Below are 12,132 nucleotides of genomic sequence, written 5' to 3'. Positions count from 1 at the left end.
TGTAGTGAGCTGAGATTGCGCCACTGTGCTCCAGCCTGGGTGACAGAGCTAGACACTGTCAAAAAAAAAGAAAAAAAAAAGCCTAACAACATGAAAAGCAGATCTGGCTTAGAGTGAAATATGGCCCCTGCTGCCTTTGAGAATGGTTTGGTTGGAAACGTTGACCGTGCAGAGATCTCTGCTCCCTGGATTAGAACCTTAAGCCTGTGCTTGTTCATTACACAAGTATTCTGGATCTGCTTCTCCCAAGGGCATTTAAAACACATGAAGGTGGTGTTGCGTAAAAAGCAAGCTCTTGTGTTCAGCAAATATAACCGAGTGAGCAGAGACAGCGTCACTCACTCGCCGAGAGGGGAGCTGGACGTCCCGCTGTCTCCAGTGGAATACAAGCAATGGACATTGAGAAGGTCAACTCCATGGACTTTGGAGAATTTGTGGATGTGTTTGGGAATGTCATTGAAAGATGTCCTCTGATTGCAGCTGCTGTTTGGTCCCAGCGACCATTCTCTGATTTGGAAGATTTAAAGAAGCACTTTTTTGCCTTTATTGATGCCCTTCCACAGTCAGGTAAGGCTTCAGTATCAGACATTCTCTGCAAAGGAATTTCAAATATGCTTATTAAAATATTTTTAGATATTGGCCAGGCATGGTGGCTCACTCCTGTAATCCCAGCATTTTGGGAGGCTGAGATGGGAGGATCACTTGAGCCCAGGAATTTGAGACCAGTCTAGGCAACATGATGAGATCTGTCACTGCAAAAATTGTTTTTAGCCAGGCATGGTGGCTCACGCCTGTAATCCCAGCACTTTGGGAGGCCAAGGTGGGTGGATCACAAGGTCAGGAGATGGAGACCATCCTGGCCAATATGGTGAAACCCCATCTCTACCAAAATACAAAAAATTAGCCAGCTTCGGTGGCATGCACCTGTAGTCCCAGCTACTTGGGAGGCTGAGGCAGGGGAATCGCTTGAGCCCGGGAAGTGGAGGTTGCAGTAAGCCAAAATTTCGCCACTGCACTCCAGCCTGGCAACAGAGCAAGACTGTCTCAAAAAACAAAAAAAAAAAACAAAAAAAAAAACCCCACAAAAATTGTTTTAAAAAATCTATCTATTGGCGAGGCGCAGTGGTTCACGCCTGTAATCCCAGCACTTTGGGAGGCTGAGGCGGGCAGATCACGAGGTCAGGAGATGGAGACCATCCTGGTTAACACGGTGAAACCCCGTCTACTAAAATACAAAAAATTAGCCGGGTGTGGTGGCGGGTGCCTGTAGTCGCAGCTACTCGGGAGGCTGAGGCAGGAGAATGGCGTGAACCCGGGAGGCGGAGCTTGCAGTGAGCTGAGATGGCGCCACTGCACTCCAGCCTGGGGACAGAGCGAGACTCCATCTCAAAAAAAAAAAAAAAAAAAAAAAAAAAAAAATCTCTCTCTCTCTCTATCTCTCTAGATATTTTAGTATAATTCCTTATACTTGATGTGTTTATTGAGCTCTTTCCTTTGGAAGGTTCAGTAAGTTTCCTCAGGTCTAGTCCGTGAGAGTAAAGCACTTGCGTGGTTTAGGTCAGACATGGACTGGAAGAACGCGTTGGCTAAGGTAAGTGGCTGTTAAATATTAGAGCTTTGAGGTGACAAGGAGGAACCTGGCAAAAGACATCAGAGTGATTCAGAGGCTAAAGGCCAGGCTGAGGGCCCACCCTCTCAGCCACCCCATCTGGCTTGGGAATGTCCTGTATGTGACAGAGAGGACAGCTGGATACAGACTATCTCCAGGGCCCAGGGGAAAGGGCAATCGGCTGACTTTTGTACCAGAAGGGCCAGTTTGGCCTGGATGGCCGAGGAGAGTGAATTCATTCAGATCAGCGCCTCCCCGAGGGATGGAGGGAAGGAGGAGAATCTGAAGGCATCTCTCTGGAGAAAGGGAAAGTAGTTACTGATTTCTTCTGTGGAGAGAGAGAGAAAATGAGGCACTTCTGGGTGTGGGGTAAGGAGAAGAGGGGGTGACTCCAAATGACACACGCAGCTTCACAGAGACCAGGCTGCCTCAGGGGCTGTCCTGGATGCTCTGTGGAGAAACCTGAAATGTGCCAAAGGAGTGGCCAGGGGCAGAGAGGCCTCCGTGGATGTCTGGGTGGGGAAGGAGAGCCCCTGCTCTCTTCTCCCAAAGGAAGCCAACAGACACTGCTGCCTATCAGCATGGGCTTTGACAGCCAGATGGCTTCTGACTGTCCCAAAGACGTCTCCAAAATGAGGAGCTCCTTTTAATTCATTTGAGGCTCATCTAGGAAGAGCAGAGGATGTTGTAAAATCAAACGGACAGGAATGTCGGGACCATGTGGACACTCACCCACTTCTGGGGGCCTCTCCACAGCTGAGGACTTCAGCTCCGCCACTGGGGGCCATCACTGGAGCCTTCTGACCCTTGACTCACAGGGACAGCCCAGTCCCCCAGCCTGATGAGTGAAGGGACCACAGCCTCCCAGCTGAACTCCTGCAGGGCAGGCTGGAAGGAGCAGGCAGCCCCGGAGCCCACCCTCCCAGTGTCTGACGGGAAGATAGAATAGAGGAGGCAAAATGACAGCCTCCCAGGAAAGTAATTTCTTTTCAAGAAAAAAAAAAAAGAGACAAATCCTTTGATTGTCTTAATACCCAAAGGAGTGGTGAGGCTGAGGAGGGAATGTGTTAAGAGAGAAAGCTAGGATTGCGTGAATAATTTAAATCTATTATTCTTGGGTTTGGCTAGTTATTTAACACACATTTTGGGGGCTTTATTACTCTGTGTCCAGAACTTTGATAAAAACATAAAAATTTCTCCATTTTCATCTTATTTCTCACCAACACTCCCCACAACCCGTCTGGCCAGAGATTCTAGCTACGGGTCAATCCAGTCAGGGCCCTGAGCACAGTGGTGTGTGGACAGCACTGAACGTGGGCTACCCCACTCCCGAGGCTTGTTTTGATGCCCCCGTGACTTGATGAAACCTCTGTCTCCTGGCTAGTGTCAGAATCCCAGATCACAGACTGAACCGGATATTGGGACTTAATCAAGGTTTGCTGAATGAATGCATGACATTTCCAAGGTGATGTTGAAAAATGGGGATTCTGGCATTCCCCTCTTCCCCACACATTTTAACTGGGTGACTTTAGTGGTAGGTCAGTGGACAAAATGGCTGGAGGGGGTTTGGGCCCCCTGGACGGTTGTTGGCGTCTGCAGTAGACACGGTTCTGAGGAGGAGCTCCCTGTGGTGAAGGCTGCCTCTCAGTTCTGCACTTGTCTGGGGCAGCTGGGGGCCTCAATGCTGTCTGGCGGCAACTCCTCATCTTAACATCTCAGTGACAGTAGATAAGTGATGTTATCAATAGTGACAATAACAACAACAAATAGCTAAAATGTATTGAACTTTTACTCCTGGTGTGTTTCAGGCACTTTTCCGAAAACTTTGCACTTGCTGACTCATTTAATCCTCTAATGTCCCTATAAAATAAGGAATAGTATTATTATTGCCCCCAGTTTTACCGATGGGAAGACTGAGGCACACAGAGATTAAGTAACTTGAGCAAGGACACACTACTAGAAAGTGGCAGGACTGGAATTCTAATAACCCTGAGGGTCAACCCAACAGCTTGTGAAGAAAGTGGCAGAACTGGGAGTCAACCCAACAAGTTTTGAAGGCTTTTTCCAGACAATGAGAAACAAAGTCTAGAAACAGTTTTTAGGGTTTTCATTCATTTATCCACTAATGTATTTGATTAACATAAATGCTTGATGTTCTAGGCCCCATGTTTTATTGTTTAAATAATCAAATAAAATGATCTATTTCACAGCATGGTGACTATAGTCAATAATAATCTTTTTATACTTGGAAATTGCCAAGAGAGTAGGCTTAAAAAAAATTTTTTTTTTTAATTGAGGCAGAGTCTCACTCTGTCACCCAGGCTAGAGTGCAGTGGCACCATCTTGGCTCACTGTATCCTCACCCTCCCGGGTTCAAGCGATTCTCCCGCCTTAGCCTCCCTAGTAGGTGGGATTACAGGCACCCGCCACCATGCCAAGCTAACTTTTCTATTTTTAGTAGAGATAGGGTTTCATCATGTTGGCCAGGCTGGTCTCAAATTCCTGACCTCAAGTGATCTACCCACCTTGGCCTCCCAAAGTGCTGGGGTTACAGATGTGAGCCACCTTGCCCCACCTTCAAGAGAGTAGATTTTAAATGTTCTTACTACCAAAAAATGATAAATATGTGAGGTGATAGATATATTAGAAAGCTTGACTTCATCATTTCACAATGTATACATATATGGAAAACATCAAATTGCACACCATAAATACATATAATTTTTATCAAAAAAATCCAATAAAATGGGTTTTTTGTTTGTTTGTTCATTTGTTTTTTTGAGAAGGAGTCTCGCTCTGTCATCCAGGCTTCAGTGCAGTGGCACAATCTCAGCTCACTACAACCTCTGCCTCCCGGGTTCAAGCGATTCTCCTGCCTCAGCCTCCCTAGTAGCTGGGACTACAGGCACACACCACCAGGCCCGGCTAATTTTTGTATTTTTACTAGAGATGGGGTTTCACCTTGTTAGCCAGGATGGTCTCAATCTCCTGACCTTGTGATCCACCCACCTCAGGCTCCCAAAGTGCTGGGATTACAGGCGTGAGCCACCACACCCAGCCTTAAAATGGGATTTATTACAGTCTAGCTTTACCCTTTGGATAGTAAGAAACAAACTGGGTGAAATAGATTCTTTGAATCCTAAAACTAAGGTACCTTAGAGAGACGTTCAAGTTACAGTGGTCTACCTAGTCATGTATTTGTTTTGGTGACTGAAGAAAAACCTCCACCATTAACAGAAAACAAAATTGGGTTTCTAGACTAAGGTTGAGTCCATTTAGGTTCTGCTATGATGATTATTGGCCAGTAGGTGGCAGTCCAGGATTAATATTGAGCTCTAGTGCTATTGGGCAAAGTACCTTCTCCAGCCACTCAGTTCCTATAGATTAAAGATGAGGCAAAGGTTTTCCAGGAAAGAGAACTGACAACTAGTAAAGGGAAGAAAGTTGAAACACACATGCACTAACCTGAACAAATTCAGGACGGATTTGTGTTATAAAATTAAAGAGCAATACAACTTTCATAAGAGTTAATTAACTGTGCATTTCCGCTGGCTATGGTGACTCACACCTGTAATCCCAGCACTTTGGGAGTCTGAGGTTGGAGGATCGCTTGAGACCAGAAGGTTGAGGCCACAGTGAGCCATGATTGCACCACTGCACACCAGCCTGGATGACAGAGCAAGAACCCTGTCTCAAAAGAAAAAAAAAAATGTACATCTCTGTGCCTTTCAGAATTATAGTAATGCCACAATTTATTACTTTATGCTTATTAAACAACATTTTTGTGGAATGAATGGTGTTGGATACTAATAAGTTCCTTATAATACAGGCTATGAAGGTTTTAGATCAAGCTATTAAAATATGTTTGTTTATTCAGTCAAAAAAAAAAAAACACTCCTTACCAAAAGTGCTGTGTTGGTCAAAAAATACTCATTGAGTGCCCACTGTGCCCCAGGGATTGTCGTGGGCACTGGGAATAGAGTAGTGACCAAGACAAGTCCTTGCCTTAAATGAGCTTACATTCTAGTGAAGAGAGACAGAATTAACATGAAAAATACCATTATTTCAGGTTCTAGAAATTCTCAGAAAAAATATACGCAATATGGCAGAAAATATGTAATAACGGAGGTCTTTCTTAGGAGGTTAAAATTTAAGACCGAACGATGAGAAATAAGTAAATGAAATCTAGGATGAGGCCAATCTTAGAAAAGGAACGTAAAAGGGTGCGGTGCCTCATGCCTGTAATCCCAGCACTTTGGGAGGATGAGGCAGGTGGATCACTTGAGGTCAGGAGTTTGAGACCAGCCTGGCCAACATGGTGAAACCCAATCTCTACTAAAAATACAAAATTAGCTGGGCGTGGTAGCGCACACCTGTAATCCTAGCTACTCTGGAGACTGAGTCAGGAGAATCACTTGAACCTGGAAGATGGAGGTTGCAGTGAACCGAGATCACACCACTGCACTCCAGCCTGGGTGACAGGATGAGACTCGGGCTCAAAAACAAAAAAAGGCAAAGGAACCTGAGACCAGGATGAACTTGACATTTTTGGGGCACAGAAAGATCAAGGTAGTTGGAAAATAGTAAGGAGTGGAAGGATGTGAGGAAGAGGCAGCAAGGGCCCGATCATGTAAAGCTGCTTAGGTCTAATAAGGAACTTGCTTCTCCATTTGCAGTGGGTCACTGGGGTTTATGCTTTAGGATGGTGATGTGGGGGCTATGTCAGATGCAGGGGGCCAGGTCGAGGGGCCGCTGCAGTAGTAAGAGTAAGAGATGAGGTTGCTTGGACTGTGGTTGGAGCAGCAGAGATGGAGAGATGCAACTGGATTCTCAGAATAGGGCTTACAGTTAGAGTCAACAGGATTTTTTAAAAAATGGATTTGATGGCGGAAGGCAGATCAGAAACAAAACTGAATGGTCACTCCTGTTTTCAGTCTGAGCCACTGGGTGGCTTGTGGTGCCATTTTCTGAGTGGAGGAAGACTTAAAGTTGAGAAGACAGGATGGAGGAAAGAGCTTGCTGAGTCTGAGGTACCCAAAAATCATCCAGATGAAAATGCTGACTGCTCAGTTGCGTCAAAACAGAGAAGCTTGGTGAAACACTGAGAGTTAAACTATATCTGGCTGTTATCAAAGAATGGATGACATTTCAAACCATAGGACTGGTTGAGGGCACTTAGCAAGTACATTGGTGTAAATAGCGAAGGGACGAGATGTGGGTACTGAGTCCTGTGGTACTTCTGTGCTAGTGAACTCTTTGGCAGAGCAAGATGAAAGTAGGCAAAGGGTGTCTCTGAAGGTAAGTGGTAGTCATTTTTTTTGAGACAGAATCTTGCTCTGTCACCCAGGTTGGAGTGCAGTGGCGTGATCTCGGCTCACTGTAACCTCCGCCTCCCGGGTTCAAGCAGTTTTCCTGCCTTGAGTAGCTGGGATTACAGGCGTGTGCAACTACACACAGCTAATTTTTGTATTTGCAGCAGAGACGAGGTTTCACCATGTTGGGCAGGCTGGTCTCAAACTCCTGACCTCATGATCCACCTGCCTCGGCCTCCCAAAGTGCTGGGATGCCAGGTGTGAGCCATTGCACCCGGCCATTTATGGTCATTTTTTAAGGAGAGAGGGCCAACCAGGTGACATGGTCTGGAGAGGCTGAGAAAGAAGAGGTCAGGCATTGGTCTTTGGGCTCAGGCAAGATGTCCTTAATGAGTACAGATCAGCTGGTACAGCGGCTCGAAGCTTGACAGCGTGAGCCTGGAAATGGAGGTGAGGAAGTGGAGAGGCCAGGAGATAACTCCTTTAAGGTCTTTTCTGTAAGGAGGAGCAGAGAAATAGAGAGAAACAAGAGGGAAACAGGGAATCAAGAGAGAATGTTAATATTGTTTATGGGATGGGTGATTCTAAGGCATGTTTGCACATTGATAAGGGTAAGCAGTGTGGGAATGCAGAAACAGGTATTTGAAATTGCAGAAGCAAAGTCTTTGACAAGAAAGGAGAGCCAGCTTCAAGAACACAAATGGAGGGGCTGGCCTTCCATAGGAAGAACAGATTGTCCATTGTACCAGGGATAAGAACATACCCAGACACCACTGGGTGTGGACCAGGAGGCAGTTGGACTGTTATGGGATTCTGGGCTTCCATGGCCACAGTTGCTTACCCTGTTCCTCTCCATTGAATAATGAGTGTCTGCTCTGTGCTAGGAATTATTCTAGGTGCAAAATTTCAGGTCCTGTGGTCCCAGCAAATAACACACATTCACACCTACATCTATAGACGTGACACGCCAATGGCTTAGGAGGTAAGCCCAGAATTTCAAGAAAGACTGAAGAATGGGCAACACTTAGATTCCCTGTGAACCACGGGCTGTCTGACCGGCCTGGCCAGCGCCTGGGCTTCCAGGTAGGGGACACTGAGGACTGGAGGCAGGGAGATGGCACCTACTCTCCCAGTCTCCAGTCTCCCACTGGGGCTCATGGGCACAGCTTAGGGATAGCATGCTGGCACTGGCAGGGAACTGGGTCCTTGCTGCAGGGCAGTGGGCACAGTAGGCACCATTCCCGATGTACTTACTCAAGGGTCCAGTCGTTTGGGGCAATGAAGATGGGATATCTGGCCAGGTGAGGTAGGCTGTGTTTCTTCTGAGCTACCATCCTCTACCTGATTCCTCACACCTTTTTCTTGTTAGGCGCAGCTGAACGACAGAGAAAGAGAGAGAGAGAGAGAGAAAGAGAGAGAGAGAGAGAGAGAGAGAGAGAGAGAGAGAGAGAGAGAGAGAGACGGCTGAGAGACAGAGAGTAAATTCCAGTTTCTCCTTTTTAGTCTCTTTTCTTCTGCCCTTTGCTCTGTTAGTTTATCTGTGTCTTTTCTCTTCTCGCCGCTGCAAGTGTGGAAAACTCATGCTCAGTTCTAGGCAAACATTAACCCCGGGGGGCCTTTCCAAGCGGGAGACAAACTCTAGACAGTGAGAAGCGAGATGCGAGGGCACCAAGGGCAAGAAGGGGTCCAGGCGTGCGCACGGTTGGCGGGACGCCGCCGCCTCCCTCTGCTGCGCGGCCTGCGCGCGGAGCCTGGTGGGGGCGGCAAGAGGACAGACCCCGTGCCCAGGCCTCTCACCAGCAACCACCTCCCCCGGCCTCCCTCCAGTGACCACCTCCCTTGCAGCTTGGGGAGGATGGAAGTCCCTTGACTGGACGGGGGACCTAGCGGCTGCTCTGAAACTCTGAACACTTGAGGAGCAGGCGCGGAAGGTCCAGCCGCCCAAGACTCTTATTGTTCCCTCCTCCGCAGCCCAGGCAGGTTGCGGTCCTGGGCCTGGTTGAGCGCGGAAGGGATCCGGGCGGGAGCTGAGCTTGGTTCCCCAGGCCGGGCAAGTGGACGCGTGGCACGACCAACCCCGGGCCCAGGGCTGGGGCTGCTCCCCCAGGTGGGGAATTTAACTCTCATATTTTCGCACTACCCGGACGGGGCTGGACGCGGGAAGCGGGAAAGACCCGTCCCTGTTCGCAGTGCCCGAGAGTCAGGACACCCACGAGAAGGGCTCTACCACAGTGCTGTTAGGCCGGCTCGGTGGCTCACACCTGTAATTCCAGCACTTTAGGAGGCCGAGTCGGGAGGATCGCTTGAACCCGGGAGGCAGAGGTTGCAGTGAGCCGAGATCGCCCCACTTCACTCCATCCTGGGTGATAGAGCTGTCTTGAAAACACACACACACACACACACACACACACACACACACACACACACACACACAAACAGTGGTGTTACAGGGATGGGATTATTGGTGACATGACTTTCGTTTTGAACTTTCCTTAACCTTGCAGGGGCAGCCGTGCCCTGAAAACGCCTGTGATTGGGAGTAGAGGGTCCAGGTGCAGTGCGGTGAGTGACCCTAGGCAGGTCACTAGTTCTTTTTGAGCCTTCACTGAATCATCCCTTACATGGGGATGTTACCCCCGGTTCTCCGTGCCTTTCAGGGAGAAATTAGTTCCTGAGTTAAATGGTGCAGTATCAATCATCTTTTTATTACACAGAAACAATAAGTTTAAGAAAGAGGACGTCTACCTTACAGGGGGTTTAATTTTCAGCTCCTTTGAGATAAAATTCATTGAATGGTGTTTTACATGCGCGCCTTTTCCAACAGATCCCACGTCTATTCCCGGCGCCAGAGCCGGACAACCGCTTTACTGGGATCCAGAGACAGGTACTTCCTGAGGCGCCTCAGTCCTGTTCCACTGGGTTTACTACGACTAATAATGACTGCTTCTGTTTACTAGGTATTAGGCAATGTGTTTTAAGTGAATGAATTGTCTCTAATCCTCACAACTTTTCAGCAAGTTAGGCGTCACCCGCATTTTACAAATCGTGGCGCCCTGCTCACCATATCTGGAATCTTGCCTCGCCCCGAGGATTCTGATTTTCACTTTAGAGCGCTGAGCAAGATGATTGCCCAGCGCTAACTCCGGGAAATCCCTGGGACTGAAAATCGCAGGTAACTCGCCAGAGTTTTTCAATTTTAGGCCTAGGAGATTATGCAAAGCTTTCCTTCAAGTAAACGCTGTTCTCTGGGGCCTCTGGAATCTACTGTCGGAGAAGGGGAATAAGCCCCGGGCCGGTGGGGGATGGGTGGGTGCAATTTCCTAAATAGAGGAAAGCCACTTTCATTCAAAGGGCTGTGGAACTCTGGCTAGAGGTGGGTTTCTTTGCAGTTAATCATCTGCAAGGCTCTTTGGATGCCTGATTCCAGAAACCCAGAACTCACACGTAGGGTCACAAAATCCAGGGCTTTTATTTGCCGAGCCCCGTGGATGTTGTCCCTATGGATGCACCCCGCCCCTGTCCGTTCTCCTTTGGAGCAGAACGAAACCCATTCCAGAGCTTTTGCAGGAAGTCTTCAGGCCTTTGCGTCCGGCCCCTTTAGACATCAAAGCCCCCCCTGAGAGCAAAGGACTTTGAAAGATAGGAAAAACTCAGGCTCCTTATCGCGTCTCTGCTCCCTCCCGACCTAGTCGTAAATTCCGAGCCTCAGCGGCCGCCCTCTCTCTCCTCCGCTCTTCTTGACCCAAGGTCTCAAAAGACAAACGTGTCACTTCCCGCCCCGCCCCTGGATCCTGGTCCCGACCGAATGTGGTGAGGACCGAGAAGCGCAAGGTCCAGGACTTGTTAGAGGGGCGCGCCAAGGACGTCCCTGCGCCGCCAGGACATCACTGCCTGGGGACTCTACTTCACCCTCCCGCAGCCTTCTTTGGGGCGGGGCGGGGCAGGGGGGCCGGGCTCGGCCTACGCGCCCCTTCGAGTGCGCGGTGCGGAGCGGGCGCGGTGACGCGCTCCCGCCTGTGTCTGTGCTTCTCCGCAGGCCAGGAGGGCATCCTGCGCTGCCACCCGGACCTGGCGGGCAGCGAGCTGCGGCGGGGCACGCTCACGGCCGAGTCGCAGCGGGAACAGAGCGCCGCGGGCCTGACGAGCCTGGGCGCGGACGAGCGGCTCCGGCTGGCGGAGCTCAATGCGCAGTACCGCGCGCGCTTCGGCTTCCCCTTCGTGCTGGCCGCGCGCTTCAGCGACCGGGCGGCGGTGTCGCGTGAGCTGGCGCGCCGTCTGCTCTGCCCGTCCGCGCAGGAGCTGCGCACCGCTCTGGGCGAGGTGAAGAAGATCGGCAGCCTGCGCCTGGCCGACCTCCTCCGCGCCGACCCCGCCAAGCTGTAGCTGCCGCGCGGGCCAGGGACCAGGGAGGCACAACCGGACGCGTGGGGGCCACGGCCCGGAGCTGTGCGTCCTGGGCGGGAGGCGGACTCGGGCCTGGAACAGCGTTCATACACGTGCACAAAGGAAGTGGAGAATTGAGGCAATCATACGAGTAATGAGTCCTTTTGCCCACCCACCCACACGCGCACGCGTTGCCGAAATATCCATATTGTTTAGTGCTTTGCCCCGGATTTATCCAGCTCACTGCTTCAATTCTTCACTCCCTTTGCGGCCCCCGACACCACCGGCCTTTGTGGATTCCAAAGCGTTTATCCAGTTCTCCCCAACCCTCTCCTGCTAAGCCCGAACTGCAAAGCAAAACGGACGGAAAGGAATCTTTTATGCCACAGCGGTTTGTCTGTTTGTTTTCTCTTTTCCCACTTCATTTGCTGCACCCGACCTTTACATGTGAGCGGAAGCGGTGTTCTCGCTCTTGGGCACTAGGGGAGCAGACTGGGAGCCAGGAAAGTCAAACGCTGGCCTCGGTCCGGCGTGGGGAGCCGGGGAAGCCGCGGGAGGGAGGCGGTGGGCCGGGGAGAGCCCTCCGAAGGGCTGGCGTTGGGAAGGCGCCCCGTGGGGACGGACGGAATAGCTGCAGCCATCGCTCCTAAAAGGCGGGGGACCAGGGGGCGTCCCTGCTGGACGGGCCTGAAGATCTCTCCCGGAGGTCGGCCTTTGGGAGTTGGCTCGACTGCCCCGGGAAACCCATCAATTATTAAAAGAATAACACTCATTGAGCAGCGCTGGGTATTTGGACCCCAGAATGAAGCGAGATTGCAGTGTCCATTA

General features: G+C 50.1%; 1 protein-coding gene across 3 annotated transcripts; it reads left to right on the top strand.

The window, feature by feature from the left end:
- The first annotated feature begins 336 nt into the window (after positions 1–336).
- Positions 337–11,692, top strand: URAD (ureidoimidazoline (2-oxo-4-hydroxy-4-carboxy-5-) decarboxylase). 3 transcript variants are annotated; one of them, XM_065533113.2, is made up of 3 exons: positions 337–567; positions 9,746–9,805; positions 10,958–11,692. In XM_065533113.2, the coding sequence occupies exons 1-3, from the start codon at positions 393–395 to the stop codon at positions 11,302–11,304; spliced, it is 582 nt and encodes a 193-aa protein (XP_065389185.1). In that variant the 5' UTR covers positions 337–392; the 3' UTR covers positions 11,305–11,692. The 3 variants fall into 3 exon arrangements, with proteins under 3 accessions (XP_065389185.1, XP_065389186.1, XP_005585596.1); XM_065533114.2 differs by having other exon boundaries at positions 9,746–9,878; XM_005585539.5 differs by lacking the exon at positions 9,746–9,805.
- Positions 11,693–12,132: the final 440 nt, after the last annotated feature.

This window comes from Macaca fascicularis, chromosome 17 (genome assembly GCF_037993035.2).
Source record: "Macaca fascicularis isolate 582-1 chromosome 17, T2T-MFA8v1.1".
Taxonomy (NCBI): domain Eukaryota; kingdom Metazoa; phylum Chordata; class Mammalia; order Primates; family Cercopithecidae; genus Macaca; species Macaca fascicularis.
This window is presented reverse-complemented; position numbering and strand designations above follow the sequence as displayed.